Raw genomic sequence first — 15,712 nt, 5'->3', positions numbered from 1 at the left:
AACTCAACACATAAACACAACTCAAACGATCCCCTCTCTTCAGAGACAGTGTGCTCCGCTGAGAGCCTCACTGCCCACAATGACGTCTGGACTCGTAACAACAGTGTATCTGTTGATGAACAATATCTAATACACATTTTATTAACAATGTGTAAAACTCGTACACAAATTGAAAGAAATGCTAAAACCTGCAAAAAACAGATGTTGTTTTCCAATTGGAGAATGCAGGAACAAGTTAGAATATCACCTTTTAGTTGAAGCAACCTTTTGCAAAAGGTTAGTTATTCAATCTCTGAACTCTGTTTTTGGTCTACTGACGGCAAACATCTGTCTCCTTAGCACCAGCTAGTCTTAAACTGCGACTGTCTGCTGAGCAGGTAGTCTACTGCGAGTGTTAAGAGCTTTCTTGCAGAAAACAACCGTCTGCTGCGGCCTGAAATGACACTCTTGACAGCGGTGAGAAATCCAAAACGGTAACGTTTCCGTCCAGATGGCTCAACAATGACAACCAGATGATGGCAGATTAACTGTTCCTTCATTTCCAAAGATTCTATTCTTTCCTGGTGAGTGTTTACTTTCTGTTTTACTTTACTGATAAAACCACTGAAATGTAAATGTGTGACTCATATAGTCATATAGTAGCGAACTGACTAAGTATTGTAACGTTAAACGGCATTATCTATCTTAAGTAACTGGTCATACCGGACTCAAATTAAATTAGTACTTTTCTTAAGTAGATACTTGTTCTGGAAAACACCCGACTTGTTGGACTTTTTGTGGGATCACTGTGGTAAAAATACACCTTCCTCTTCTCACCTGGAGGCGTGGATGGTGTGGCTGATGGTGACAACGTAGCCCGCCCCGCCCACATCTAGGTACGGACCAGTGAAGGTGACGAGGCCCGGGTTAGCCACCGCATGCTGGTACCTACACAACACAAGGGTTAGTTCATAAAGTTCATGGTTCCTGGGTAACATAGTAAAGAAGATGCCTTTACAGGTTTTATCTTCCCAGTCAATACTTAAGGAAACTTGAGAATGTGAACTGTACTTTTTGTGGGGAATGCAGAGAGATGCTGGTGCATTTGTTTTGGTGTTGAATGCCTTAATTTAAATTAATGTCTTAATTTGTTTATGATCAGAAAAACTTCAATTGATACTTTGATTGTTTGGATTCACTAAATGACAGAACTTCTTGCTCTTAAATTTATTAAAATACAAGTCAAACTTTTCTGATCTGGTTAAAATATGCTTAATGTACCAATATAACAAGCGGTTAGAATAACTGTTGGCTTGAAAAAGTTTACATTTAATTATTATGAGTAAGTATTATATCATTCTACTCTGTCGTGTCTGGAGGGTAAAGCAGGGTTGTTATTTGTAATGCAGAACACTTGCACTGCATATAATCTTTTAATATACAGTATATGGCAAAAAGTTAAACTCAGTAATGGCTGGTTATCATTTTAAGCACAAACATGTGCCAGCAGTTTGCACACATACTCATTCCCTTTAACTCCCTCCCCCTCCCCCACACTTGCAAAGTAAGCTTCACCATTGTCTGCGGGTCGGGTCGAAGGCTTTGTCCATCAGTGATCCGGGGTAAATCCGAAGCACCCCACTGGGCGTTGCTATGTAACGGCGCACAATGTAGCAGTTGAGGCTACTCATTTCCATTAGTGTCATCCACTCATCCGTGACGTGACTGGTCGCCATAACCTCGTTCCTGACAGAGGACTGGAGAGAGAGAAAGAGGAGGGAAGGTGAGGGTGAAAGGATAGAGAGAAGGATGGATGAGGTGAACAACGAGCAGAGAAAAAAAAAAGTTGAGTAAGTAGGAGAAAAGTAAATCTGGGGTTTGTCTGATTTTTAAGTCGGCTAAAACTTTTGGCAAGTTGGCCTCCAGCCTCCCCACAAACATGATAGAAAGGAATATCCTTGCCAATTCACACCGACACCTGACATCATTTTACGATATTGGAGCTCAAGATGGTCCCGCACATTTACAATTTCGTGAAAGTAGAATCAACACATCACACATAGTAAGGCTCAGAACACCAGTATTTAGGTAGGAATGAAGGGGACTCGATTTGTCCTAAAGCCCTGAAAAATCACATCTCAGTACCATTTTCAGAGAGGCTTCTAAGTCTGAAAGGGGTGATGAGGTCACCGGAGGGGGCCTTTAAAACTAGCCTGGGAATCAGAGCTGGGACTTGGGCTTAGAGTTCAAACTCTAACCCCCCCCCCCCCCCCAGGACAGGAATGCACACAGGCTGCCAAAACCACGTGAGCGCTTGTCCCCCTTCTTAAAGATGCAGAGCTTCATTTAAAATGTGCGAATTGTAGTTGTAAGCAGTCGGAAAAGTTGTTTGCTATAAATATTGTAAGAATGATACATTTTTAAAAAATACTTAAAAAACTATCTTCGGACCCATTAATTGTGTGTTTATACACACACCTACTGAAGAACATGTCTGTACATGCCCGTCACCTGACTGCTGGCTATGTGCCATGTGGTTGTCAGGTAAACAACATTGACCCTGTGTGTTTACCTTGAGGCCTGGGTTGGCTATGAGCCTGGTGTTATCACTCAGGTAGGCGGTGTAATGCTCCACCATGCGCTTGGTTTCTGGCTGGCTGAGGTGCTCGTAGGGAGAGGAGAAACTGCCAGCTGCCAACATCACTGTGGGGGACTCTGGGAAAAAGACAGCAACGGGGAAATGGGGGCAGTCAGACATGCTTATGGATGATTTAGAGCCGACTGTACATACAAAATAAAGTTCTCATCTATTACTCCAAGTTATTATATATTAGTGTTTTTTTTCTCACCAACTGTGGCAAGCTGTTTGAAGTGCAGGCAGGAGCTCGGCTGGCCCAGCAGGTCTAACCGATGGTAGAGTAGCTTGGAGCTGGGGACCGTGTTCAGGTTCTTCAGATGCTTCACTGGGATCTCCGGCTGCACGTACACGATGCACAGGATGAACGACGTGTCCTGAACCTAAGAGACAAAAGGCAGGAGTGGAGGATGAAGCCTGATGATATTCAATATGTTTGTTACCGTCAACACATCCCATGAAAAGATCAAGACCGACAATGCAGTAGAATGCAAACATGTACAGATATGCATATATACAGATATGTGGATATCAAAGTAGGAGTTACCTATTGTCCCGTTTTTAGCAGGCTATCCTTTTAAACTAAAGCACAACACATTTACCTTTCGTAACTAGTGTGAGCTTATTAATAAAATACTGACAGGTGATGTAATGTATACACTCTACTCAAACGACGTTAAGCCAAAGATGCTTTTTGGCTTAACGTCTGCTTTTCACCCCGCTGATTCTGAGCTAATCAGCTGGTCTGGTGCCAAATTCTGAGACTTTGTTGTTAAATCATGCAAAATGTCAAACAGTAATCCCTTTTCAGAAAGACCCAGAAGCTTCTGATAACAAAATAGGTGAAAATCTGCCAGTGCTGCTTTTCTTTTTAAACATGGTGTACTCATAAAAGGATACCTATAGATATTATTTGTTTCACAAAATGACAGAATGGCGTGGGAAACAACAGACTGTTCTCGAGTTTTCTTTCAGGGAATGTTTACCATATTTCTGGCTCTGGAAAGCTAATTTTGAAAATGTCAAAAGCTTTTTGCTTTTTTTTTTTTTTTTTTTTTTTTTTTTTTTTAAAATGCAAAAAGAAAAATGGCTAAATCCAGTTTGATATTAACACTCCTGCCAAAACTCAAATTTTTAGAAAGCAAGTGATGTTATGCTGTTCTGTTGCCATTTGTTCCTAAATCACAACAGAGGAGAGGAAAAGAAGATTCAAAAGGAGAGACGGTTTCTGGGTGTGGAAGCACTTCTTTTTTATTACACCCGCTAATTTAAGGCGGCAGGAGGTTTGGTGGAGACACAAAGGCTGGGAGCATAAATCTCGATACTGCTTAAGACAGCAGTTCAGTAATGATTAAAGAGCTGTAGGATGCCATAGAGAGAAAGTATATGAGATAGTTATTGTCCCAACATGAGTAGTTCACTGGGCCAGAGCCAAAGATCATCATTTGTCGCTGCTGATTGCCGATTCCGTTTCAAATAAATTATTCTTTTGCTCACAACTTTACTCAGATTTCAAATCAGGATTTAAAAAGAAATATTTTAAACATTATTTGTTTAACTCTTTGTAGTTCTATTTTAAATTGTAAAACTTCAGAACGATGATGCTACTTGTGCTATAACGACTTGTGTGCAAGGCTTCTTAATTTGCATAATATTTAAGTGTATGTCAGTTTGCTCATTTGTGGGAGTAAAGTAGTGAGCAGAAAGTCCAAAGTGCTGCACTGTGAAGTTTAATGTCACCAGTGGACATGTGTCAAATAGTTAGTCTCCATGTGGACTTTACGGTCACCTACCAGTTTCCAGGCATAGCTGACGTTGTATGCGTCTTTGCTGTTGTCCCGCAGTCGGTTGGTGTGCCAGGACAGGGACGAGTTGACTGGGACCGAAATGACCTGACTGCCCAGAGGGAGGCTGCAAAAATACACAGCATTACACACAGAAATACACTCAACATATGCTATGCATGTATCAATAGGCGGACGAATTCTTGTTTTAAATGTGTGAACTTTTTTATTCACGTGTTCCCCCATCCTCTCTTACCTGAGGATGTTGTGCCGGACAACAGGGAATCCTGGGATATTCTCATAGTGGATAATGTCAGTGTGAAGGGGAGGCTCCGTCATCAAGTAGGGCCGTGTCAGTGATGGATGCATCAGGGTGTAACCTGGAATATCAAACACGTTAACAACATCATTAATTAATGTTTGTACATGCCAAAAAAAACATCAAGATGTTTTGAAAGAATGAAACTAGCAAAATCCTGTTTTCTTTTTTACACATTTCTAATACAAAGAGTGTGTGTTGTTCATCTCACACACACACACACACACACACACACACACACACACACACACACACACACACACACACACACACACACACACACACACACACACACACACACACACACACACACACACACACACACACACACACACACACACACACACACACACACACACACACACACACACACACACACACACACACACACACACACACACACACACACACACACACACACACACACACACACACACACACACACACACACACACACACACACACACACACACACACACACACACACACACACACACACACACACACAGTATAAGACCAGGCAGTGCTGTCTTCTTACAGCAAACTACAGCACAAATGGAAGAAGCCAGAGCGTTGATATAAAAAGGTCACACACAAATCTATCCACTCTCAAGTTTAGGGAGAGGCGTGCTTAATTCTGATCAACATTAGATCCACGTCTCCCATCAAAACTTTTTTCCCCCCGAACACTTAGCTGTTATTTTTAGTTCCATGACGGGAAGCCTGTGTCAGCCGTATACATTTACCTAATTGTATTTACCGACACTCTAATTGCTAGCAGACGATTTTGAATGCCAGCTAATAACTTTAATGGGACTCATTCATCAATGTTTATAGCGTTGCTGCTAATAAGCATGGTACAGTAATAAGCTATAATTTGATGGCAAATTCATTACAATAACAAACATTTTAGAGGGAAAAAAAGAGACTCATTGAGGAGCGAAACTCAGACAGCTGCAAAAATGAACTTGGAAGGATTAGGTTTCAAAGTGAAACAATGTTATGTCCACCACTTATCTAAACCATTCAGCTGAGTAAATGTCAGTTAGTCTGCCCATGTTTTATGCGATACCTCGCTCCTTAATAGTTCCCCTCTCCTCTACACCTGCCCTTCCACACAAAACTAAATGCAACTTTTCATTTCAACCTTGCCTTGTTCAAGCCTTTTCTTTTTTTTGTATATTCCCTTCTTATTTCATAGTAGATCCCCGGCTAAAGTCTGGTTATTGTGTCATGTTCGATATGCCTGCCCTCCCTACTCAACTTCTAAGCCTAGTTAATATTCAATATTTAATTATTAAGGGATGTAACTTTGTAAAGGTATTATGACGAAAGCTGAGTCATAGTTAAATCTTCCTTCTTTATTTTATTTCAGTTTCCATTTTAAACGCCTATATTTCATCACGATTAGCTTTGCAGGAGGACATCGTCACCAAGAGTTGCCAAATTGAAGCAAACACTTGAAGCGATCTGTAGCTAAAGTGCCATCGAGCAGAACTCTGTCCATTAAAGTCCCTGGTCTCTGGGCCTGCAAAGCACAACGTACCTGCTGTGCAGCACCTGTGGTTTAGTCAAGACCCCATCAGCTGAGGCCAAAACAAACCAAGACCGGACATGAGCACCATCGCCCTGCGCTGTGCCAACGCACTGAGGCGCAGCTCAACAGAGAAGGAAAAGACAAAAAAGTGCCAGTGCTACCCTGAAGATGTCAATTAGGTCTAACAAGGGATAATGGCTGCGGAGGAAGTTCAAACAGACAAAATCATGTGTAACAAAAACACCAAAATACATTGTCTTCCAATCATTTGGAGTGTTTCTCGCAGACCAATAATGATTGATGCCGTGAATATGCAGATACACGTTTTGTCGTCACTAGAGTCCGTCGGACCTGGAGAGGAAACATTTTTCCTTTTGTTACTGACTTTGAAGTCTAAGCAACACGCAATCTGTGAATGATCTTTTCTGGTGTGTTTGTTATGATACCCGGTAGACCTGTTATTACTGCACATGGAGAACACTTTATTTAGAGGCTGTTATGATACAACGCCTCATTTGGTCGACTACAGGTCAGAAAAGTAAATGTATTGCCTAGCCCGTCTCTAACCGACTGACCTTTGTTGTCAATGAGGAAGGTGTATGAGGCCAGTGAGTCTTGGTAGTAGGTGACATCCTCCAAGATGTACGCCAGGTTCACATCCACCCCGACCACGCCCAGGAGAAGGTTACCAAAATAACACGGCCGGCTCACGGTCATAATAAACCCTGGAGGAAGAAGAAGAATCTCAGTAAAGTTCATGCAACACCTCATGTTAGTTTGAGTCTTTTTTTTGGAGGTCATTGTGTTTTTCTCAATTTAGCGCTGTTGAGTCTTTTCAATAAATCAATGCAGAATACAAATGTAAGTTTTCCTTCAGGAAATGTGTTCATCCAAGGACTACTTTCACATTCTGGGAAATACACATCCCCACTTTCTTGTTGAGACTTTGACGAGAAGATCAATGCAAGTCTCATGTCTGCATGATAAATATGAATATAAGCCATCGGGCCATTAGCTTAGCTTAGCATAACGACTGGAAGTGGGGGGAAACTGCTAGCCTTGCTCTGTCCAAAGGACACAAATCTGCCTCTTCATTATAACCTTATATCTTTTTATAAGCCAAACAATCTGACTAATGACTTCTTGTTTTTACATTTCTGTTTTTGTATGCATTAAACAAACAAGATATCACTTTTTTAGAGATTAGACAAGAGAGCTTGAACTCTTTGGACAGAGCCTCGCTGCTTCTTGTTTCCAGACGTTATGCTAAGCTTCGCTAATTGTCTGCTTGCTTGTGTTAAGCTTACAGATATGAGAGTAGTGTCCATGACTTAATTTATGTTCTTTCAGGTCAAATTTATTCCATTTATCTAAACTTCATGATGAAATATTTTGCCATTTGGCCCAAATCTCAATCGTCATTCAATATTGGTGCAGGCCATCAGTCCAAACCACTCACCATCTCCCATCGGGTCGGAGTAGGGCAGGCTGAAGCGGGCCAGGTCGATCATGCGATTGGGCAGGTTGATGTAGAAGCGGCCCACTGTCGTCTCCAGGTTACTCAGCTGGTTTAGCACCATCATGCTTCCCTTCACCACCGGCATCATGGAAGCTCCTGCTGATCCAGACGAGGACATCCCAGAGGAGCGGTCTCGGTCAGACTTTCGGTCGACACCGTACTTAACCGAATTCTGCTCCGCGAGATCCCTCAAGAAGGCCAGCTCCTTCAGGCCCGTTACTCCCTCTGAAGGAGGAGGGGATGGCATAGAGCATGAGTTTAGGATAAGGAGGGAGATTTATTTGATTTGATCAAACAGGGATATCAAGAACCAATACATAACTGACGGTATACTGAACAGGTTAATGGTGCAAATGAAAAGAAAAGAGTGGTGGAAAGGAAGTAAAAAAAGAGTAAACAGCTCTTCACTAAAGAGTGCAAGACTCAAATTCCTACTGTAAAAAGGCAACCTATTGTTTTATTTTTGTTCCACTCGAAGTATAAAAACGTCAAGGAGCTGGAAAAGAGAAATCACACTCCTGCCACCAAACAGTCTGAATTCATAAAAAATCCAAAATCTTTGAAATGAGGTGCATTTTGAGAACAATTTAGCTCATGCAGTTCCCATGTTTTAGCAGCAAGAGACTTTCATTGAACATGTTCATTAACCAAAATACACACTATACATTGCAATTTGGATCTCCCAAACATATTTGGCATCAACAGCAGAGATATTTCATACATGCAATCCCTGACTTGTGAACCTGCGTCATGATCTATAAGCTCCATTTGTTCAATACTGCGCCTCTGCAAAGTAACAATTGTCATCTGTGAAGCTCAGAGCTCATGACATGAAGAAATCCCATATCGCTTGAAAGAAGATATGCAGCCGAGTCGTTAATGCACACTTCACACGCAATCTTTCCAAGCCCCATAAGGTCATTTAGAGGCGGATGGATAACCATGGCGAGCCCCTACAGCTGTCACCTGGAACATTTGTCATCCCACCACCTATTGGGAAGGACAGACCGCAGAATGTTTGCCAGTATCCAATCATTGTCTGGATTAAAACCGAATCCCTTTTTGATGCCGAGGCTCTGCTGATCATCACGCTGGGCGGCTGAAAAGGGGGGGGGGGGGTTGATGTCGTCATGGGTCAAACCAACACAAAGGAGAAAGTTTGCTGACAGCACAGGTTTATTTCATTTATGAGAATCCATTTCCACACTTCTTTCTGGGATAGCTATAATGATCCTTCATACCAAAAACCATTGTTTAATATGAAAAGCTACCTCTTAAAAAGAGACTCTGTGAGATCTTCTTGAAGCAAATGATTGATTCTCACTAAAATACAGCATATGTATCTTTTAGGCCAAACAAACAGGGCAATATGCAAAGAGACATTTTTGTCTATCTTGTTGAAACCTGCATTTAGTCGGCAGTTCAGTAGGTCACAACTGTTGTAATGGTGTTGAACCTTGCATGGCCTGTCTGCACTCCATCTTTGCTCATCACTCTTTACAACAGCCTGTCATCAGTGCTCGAGGTATCAGTCCGTCATCAACCACTTACTCAACCTGAAGAACACTACCTAGCTAAGATGCAGAGGGGATACAAGACGTGTAATAATATCTCAAAGTTCTACTTAGTTATATTTTAGTCATCAGCTCACTCCCAGCCCCCATCAGGAGTCCACCAAAGTCTTATGGAGGACAATATGAAAATAGCCTGCAGTGCAAAAAGCAGTGACCTAATCTGATAAAATCTACAACTTGAATTGTCATTTGTCGTTCAAGCTTCTCAAATACAAGAATGTGATTTAACGTGATTTTAAACTTGATATCTTCTATTATCTGTTTGCCATTTAAAACAATATAAAGACATTAATTTGTGCTTTGGGAAATTGCAAGAGGGATTTGTCTGTATTTTTTTTTATAAATAAAAGAATATAGCTATATGCAAAATACAATGAGTAATTTGCAGGTAATGATCAACATGTAGGTTAGAAATCATACTCAAGCTAGCAGTTCATTAAGCAGGTTATTCAGGTCACCATACACAGTTTTGATGAGGGAGGTGGGCATCTCATAAACAAACACACACACACACACACACACACACACACACACACGTATATGGCCAAGGGACTGCTGATCTCCTTCAACAATCACCACTTCACATTTGGCAGGGGATGCAGGGAATAAGACACCCCACCCCCACAGCGGGCCTTTCAGCTGTGTGCAACAGCGTCAGCAACAAAACACATTATCTTTGGGATATGCATTGCTAATAAACTCAGGACGATAGATTTCTGCATCCTTTTCATCATGGAGCTCTTTAAACAGCCAAGGTCCTCTGTCAGTCACACACCGAGTGAGCAGCACGCCCTTTGAAGTCTCACTCTCCTCTCTTAGATGTACCTAATTATCATTCTCAGATGCATTTGTATTAATGGTGGACTAATGCATGCACGCACAACAGAGGTGTGTGTGTGTGTGTTGTAGAGAGAGGTGGGAATTAGAGGCAGATGGACGGACGAGGACAATAACACACACACACACACACACATAGAGAGAGCCTTTGAGGTTTCTGAGCACCTCTCTAACCTTAATTCTTCTCTTGAACACATTCTACCTAAGAACATAGAGTAAGGATATCTAACATACAGAAACAGCTCCCAGCAAAACAAGAACAAATCAAATAAATCTAAAAGAATGTGGAGATGTGACTAGCACAGCTCCAAAACTGTTTAGTGACTCATTTGTGCTTCATTTCTTGAAGATGGGATTTTTCAGCTAGGCTGCTGCTCTAAATACCCAAGTAAAGTAAGTATACAACTAAGTGTTGTAATATCTGAGATCCTTCCTTTTTTTCTATTTAACACTGCAGACATCTGAAAACCCTTCGGAAGTTTGTGCTTTTAGTTTAAGTACAAGTAGAGCCCCTTTGGGGCTTATTTAAAAAATATATTTTAGAAATGGGTGAAAATTCGAAAAATTGTTGATAATGGTATTTTAAAAGTTCCATATGCAGCACAATACTTGGAGTTAACCAATTATGGTTCTTTCAAATCAGCTGTTTTTTTGCATTTTGTGGTCATGTTCAGCTTTAACGTAAATGTAAAGTGACCTACCGTTCATCAGAGCGTAGGTGAGGATCATGACCGAGTTGTTGAGGTGTCGGTTCTCCTCTCGGACCACACTGAGCGTCGCTCTCTTCTCCTGCTCCGACGACTCTCGAGACGTGATACCGGACGACAGGTAGATGATCACCATGTCCGTGGCTGATAGAACACAGAAACTAAATCAGCACTCGTATCAAGTTATATCACATCCAATTGACGGGTGAGTTGATTATGTTGAAAAAGAACAGCTGGAATTGATCTCCGATGCGGCACACAGTCACAACGTCACTATGCAACACAATTTCTTACTGGCACTCTGTTTGCAGAGACTGCTGGTGTTTCGGAGCAGCTGGAAGGCCTTCTGGAAGCCCGCTGCGTGCTGTGTGGCTCCGTCCGACGCCTTGATGTTGGAGATGAAGGTGCTCATCTTCCTCTTGGTCTCGCTGGTGGCCGGAGAGAGCAGACTCTTATAGCACTGGTCCAGAGAACAGGAGCGAACCGCCTCTGCTACGGACAAAATGGAGATCTGGAGAGGAGTGATAATGAGATTTCTTTATTTTCAAATGCATTTTACCATATTTGATGCTCTCCAAACTTGTGTTGAACTACACATTCTTCATAATAAAGCCAAGGGAAAGAGATGAGGTCCAATCCCTTTCACTAACCTTGTCATGTTCATCGACGGCGTTGAGGATGACCAGCGCAGAGTCCCTGGCAATCTGAAGCTGGGTGTCAGTTACAGACGCTCCGTGGTCCACCATCACCACGATGTGCTTCGATTGGGGTCCCACTGCAGACACATACACCGGCCTGGAGGAGCACGCACAAAGACATGTCCAGATCAGACACATGTTGTGCATACAACACATTATGTGCCAGCATTACCAAGAGATCTCCTTCCCTTTACTGTTATTCTTGGTGGAGGTTCAACACTTTCATAATTTCACGCCATCAAGGCAGAGTTATTTATCAAAAATCTTTTTTTATTCTCTTTATTTAAAAAAGGGACCATGTACAGTTCAAACATAAATGTCATCATGTGTTGCACTGTACCAGATTATAGCTTCAGCTAATTTGCATCTGTAGTCCCTAATGTGAAACCTTCAAAATAATTAAATGAAGGAATTTTCATTTTCATTTAATGCTTATGTGTTTTCAGATTAGAAAATAATATTTGAATAGCTTTTCAGGACTTGCAGGACCATGGTGACATAAACAAATGTAAGTAACTTAGTTAACTCTCTGCTGTAGGAAAGAAAAGACATGACGTGAAAAACATGACATGCTCATGTCCCTGAGTGCTTAAAAGATCAACACTTTGTGCTCACTGTTGGCCTGCTTTTGGTACAAAAGTATGTCTACATCTATTATTTTGAGGTATATCTTCAATATTTGGTGCACGTATTAATTTAGGTATGGGATCAGCTTGATGGGGTGCAGCGATTAGGGTGGTCAGCGCCCGTGTGTGTGTGTGTGTGTGTGTGTGTGTGTGTGTGTGTGTGTGTGTGGTCTGCTGGACAAGGACACACCAACACAGGCTGGAGAAGGGGAGTGATGTACTCACAAAGCCTCATTCACATTTGAAGCAAGCCAAGTAACGGCATTGCTCTCTCATGGCTGTATGCCAGCTCACTGACTTGAACAGCCAGAGAGAGAAAAATCCAAATGACATTACTTTGAAAGAAAAGAAGTGAGCGCAAATGCAAAAAAAAAAAAAAAAAAAAATGCACCAGAAAGCAAGAAAGAGACAAAAGAATATCGAAAGAAAAGCCAAGAGAATAGAACCGCCTTTGAGCCGTGGCCACAAGAAAAACCACAACACTGGAGGTGTGAGATTCCAACAGGCTTTGGTGGTACAGAGCTACATTCATGCCAAGGGCATGTGTGGTCAGGGTGTGTGAGGGCGGCATGCCAGCAATATGCCCTCCGGGCCACCCCACAGCAACTGACTGAGGAGGAGGAGATGTAGATGAGGCAGGAACAAGTTGATATGGTTTTCAGCCTGTTTTGATACTTTTCCAAATGAGTGATGCGTTAACAAATTGCGTGTTTGGCAATAACTTTGAGCTTGATCATTTAAAATAAAAGTTAAACAAAAAAGGAGAAGTTGGTCTTAATACCTGCTGCGGTGCTCGTAAATTCCCTTGCACTGAAACTTGTGTGCAGGGAAGACCGTGAAGATGCCCTCCTCTGAGCTGAAGTACTGCCACTTTATCCCCGGGTTGGACTTCAGGTTGTCTGCCAACACTGTAGAGAAGGAACAGCAAACATGTTTTAAAAAAAAAAAGAGGGACTGGCAAAGGGGACAAGGAAGGGAGTGAGAAACAGGGAGGAGTGAGATTAAGGAAGAAAAAACAAAAAGTTGGAAAGGCAGGATGTAAGGAAAGAAAGTGAAACACATAAGTAAGGAATTCAGTACTTTTGAGAGTTTCTTTTCATTTAGATTTATCCTTTAATGTCACAACATCTTTAAGGAGAGACCTTTCAAGTTCAGGGGTTAACTGAGTCCAAGAGGGACTCACACATTACCTTAATCCCAGTATTATGTAGAATGCTCAAGGTGTAAGAAAGCAAGGTGAATTAGACCACTGGACATTTGTGTTTATTCGCCCCAATTAATCTCATTCTTCAGTCCTAAACCTCACAAACCCAACCAACAAAGGCAACGAGGCAACAAGGACGAGCCAATCCAAGTCACGACTTTGCCACCCAAAAGAACACAGATATGGGCTACTGTACAGCAATTAGTAACATACCATTAAGTTGTTGATCCCATATCTAAGCCAATCAGCTCTTAGATCAGGGGAATGCCAAGCATTTCCCATCATGCCCTGCCCCAGAGAGCAACTGCGTCTGCCTCGAACTTGGAGGTTATAGTTGCATATGTTTGACTACCCAGTATGCATTGTGTGGTGATCTGTGCAGGCCTGGCTCATCTTAAAGCCTATTTTAAACAGACTTCTTTAACTTTCTACTTTCTCTCGGATGTTTTCCGTTACTGGCATTTTCATACCTAATTAAAATCTATGCAAGCCTGCCTATTCCGGCACGTGTGCTCTGCTTTCTAACTGGACATGAAGTATACACATGTAAATACATTTCCCCATACACACGTCTCATCGAATAAATGAACTTGATGAACGCTTCAACTACTGTGAAGTGTGCAGTACATTTCTTTAATTTGGATACCAAAAAAAAAAAGCAGCCTTGACTGCAACCTTTGCAGAGACACTGAGTACTGAGTATTTGCTCAAAACTAACAGATTTCGTTTTTTAATGGGTCAGAGTCAACAGTATCTTCACAGAGATTCCATCACAAAGCCGGCAACTTCCTTTCCGCTCACTGCAACACAAAACGGCCTTTCACAAAGAGACGGGGGGGAGGAGGGAGTTAGAGGGACACAAATAGAAACTTTGGGCCCTTTACAGGCGAAAAAAGACAGAGAGGGAGGAAACAGAGCATAGCCATCGGTATTATTAAAGTTACATAACACAATAATGCAGCTGTTAAATCAATTAATTTCTTAAAAAACACTGACATGCAGACCAACACATTATCTAGCAGCATAACAAATGAAGTAATTCTATGATTATAGATTGACAAGCTAGCTGGATCTTGTCAACAACTCTAGATTAAGGACTATGAAACAAACCACATTTTGAATCATGTTTTTGTCTTTGCTTACATCCCACACAAGGCTACTACTTGTTTCTGGCTAGAAGTTAATCAATAACATTCAGTCCAAAAAAGTACGTTTGATTTAGCCAGGTATTACTGTAGAACATCTAATTTCTTATGACCAATACATATTCATTGTGGTTTCTGCAGGTCATTGGCAGCTGTGCAGATTCACCAACTATTTAGCTTACCATTTGTTATTATTCGGGTGGAGGTTTCCCAGAAGGGTAGAATTTCAATACCGTGTTAATTAAGTCTCTGGTCTTTGCCAGACATGCAACCCACCATTCATGCCTAACAGCTGGGTCGAAATAGTCTCAAAATGTGGACTTTGGCTTGTGATCACCTTTAATTAATCACCTGCTAACGAGAACCTGTTTCAAACTTTTCCAAACTCGCATTGATATTACGAGCCAAAGGCAATTTAATATTCTATGGTAGGGGTGAAAAATCTCTTGTCAAATGCAAATTACAAATATATACATTATTAAAAAAAATTATTAATTTATTATGAAAAACAACTGTGAAACTGTCAAACATTATAAACAGCATCAAAATGCACCTCTGACTACATGCACTTGGTAAAGGAAATACCTCCAGTCACTCCATCCATCTCGGAGGCTCATATAAACAGGAAACACTCAGTTGTGTTGACAGTGGAAGAAGGGCTGTGTATACACATGTCAGGCTACAGTGCTCTACTCTGCCATCAGTGTTTGGATCTTCCCAGAAACAGGACCCAAATGACATTTAGTACATTTCCTACAACGTTAAGACTACTCAAAGTGCCACTCGTATTTGGTATCTCTCTCCTTTTCATTTAAATGTAGGTTCTTAATAACCTGTATTTCACTTACAACAACATTACAGCATAATTGTGTTATCCATTTCCGTTTTCTCCATGATTTGAGCTAAATGCTAATGGAATTGTCAATATTTTGTCAAAAAAGAAAGTATTGGACAAAGTAACATTTGGACCTGACAATGCCGCTGCAAGTAAAATGCATTGAGCATTACAGGTGTTACTATCTATCCTGAGGGGAACATGAATGTCATGGAAATCCATCCAGTAGTTCAGATATTTGAATCAATATAAGCATGAACCCCACGCTGCCGCTACAGGGTCAGGAAATCAGAAAGATGTATCTATCACCAGG

At 41.4% G+C, this 15,712-nt stretch overlaps 1 protein-coding gene across 1 annotated transcript in view; it reads right to left on the bottom strand.

The window, feature by feature from the left end:
- Positions 1 to 15,712, bottom strand: part of cachd1 (cache domain containing 1) — a 70,280-nt gene that overhangs the window by 12,400 nt on the left and 42,168 nt on the right. The window contains exons 5-16 of the mRNA XM_034531774.1: positions 12,997 to 13,123; positions 11,542 to 11,686; positions 11,186 to 11,402; positions 10,886 to 11,035; positions 7,714 to 7,998; positions 6,830 to 6,979; positions 4,655 to 4,778; positions 4,408 to 4,525; positions 2,829 to 2,997; positions 2,552 to 2,694; positions 1,555 to 1,736; positions 817 to 927 (exon numbers count right to left, since the gene is read on the bottom strand). Coding sequence (XP_034387665.1) covers positions 817 to 927; positions 1,555 to 1,736; positions 2,552 to 2,694; positions 2,829 to 2,997; positions 4,408 to 4,525; positions 4,655 to 4,778; positions 6,830 to 6,979; positions 7,714 to 7,998; positions 10,886 to 11,035; positions 11,186 to 11,402; positions 11,542 to 11,686; positions 12,997 to 13,123 — 1,921 coding nt within the window. The remainder of the gene's footprint in view (positions 1 to 816; positions 928 to 1,554; positions 1,737 to 2,551; positions 2,695 to 2,828; positions 2,998 to 4,407; positions 4,526 to 4,654; positions 4,779 to 6,829; positions 6,980 to 7,713; positions 7,999 to 10,885; positions 11,036 to 11,185; positions 11,403 to 11,541; positions 11,687 to 12,996; positions 13,124 to 15,712) is intronic.

The sequence above is a fragment of the Cyclopterus lumpus genome, chromosome 4 (genome assembly GCF_009769545.1).
Source record: "Cyclopterus lumpus isolate fCycLum1 chromosome 4, fCycLum1.pri, whole genome shotgun sequence".
Lineage (NCBI taxonomy): Eukaryota > Metazoa > Chordata > Actinopteri > Perciformes > Cyclopteridae > Cyclopterus > Cyclopterus lumpus.
This window is presented reverse-complemented; position numbering and strand designations above follow the sequence as displayed.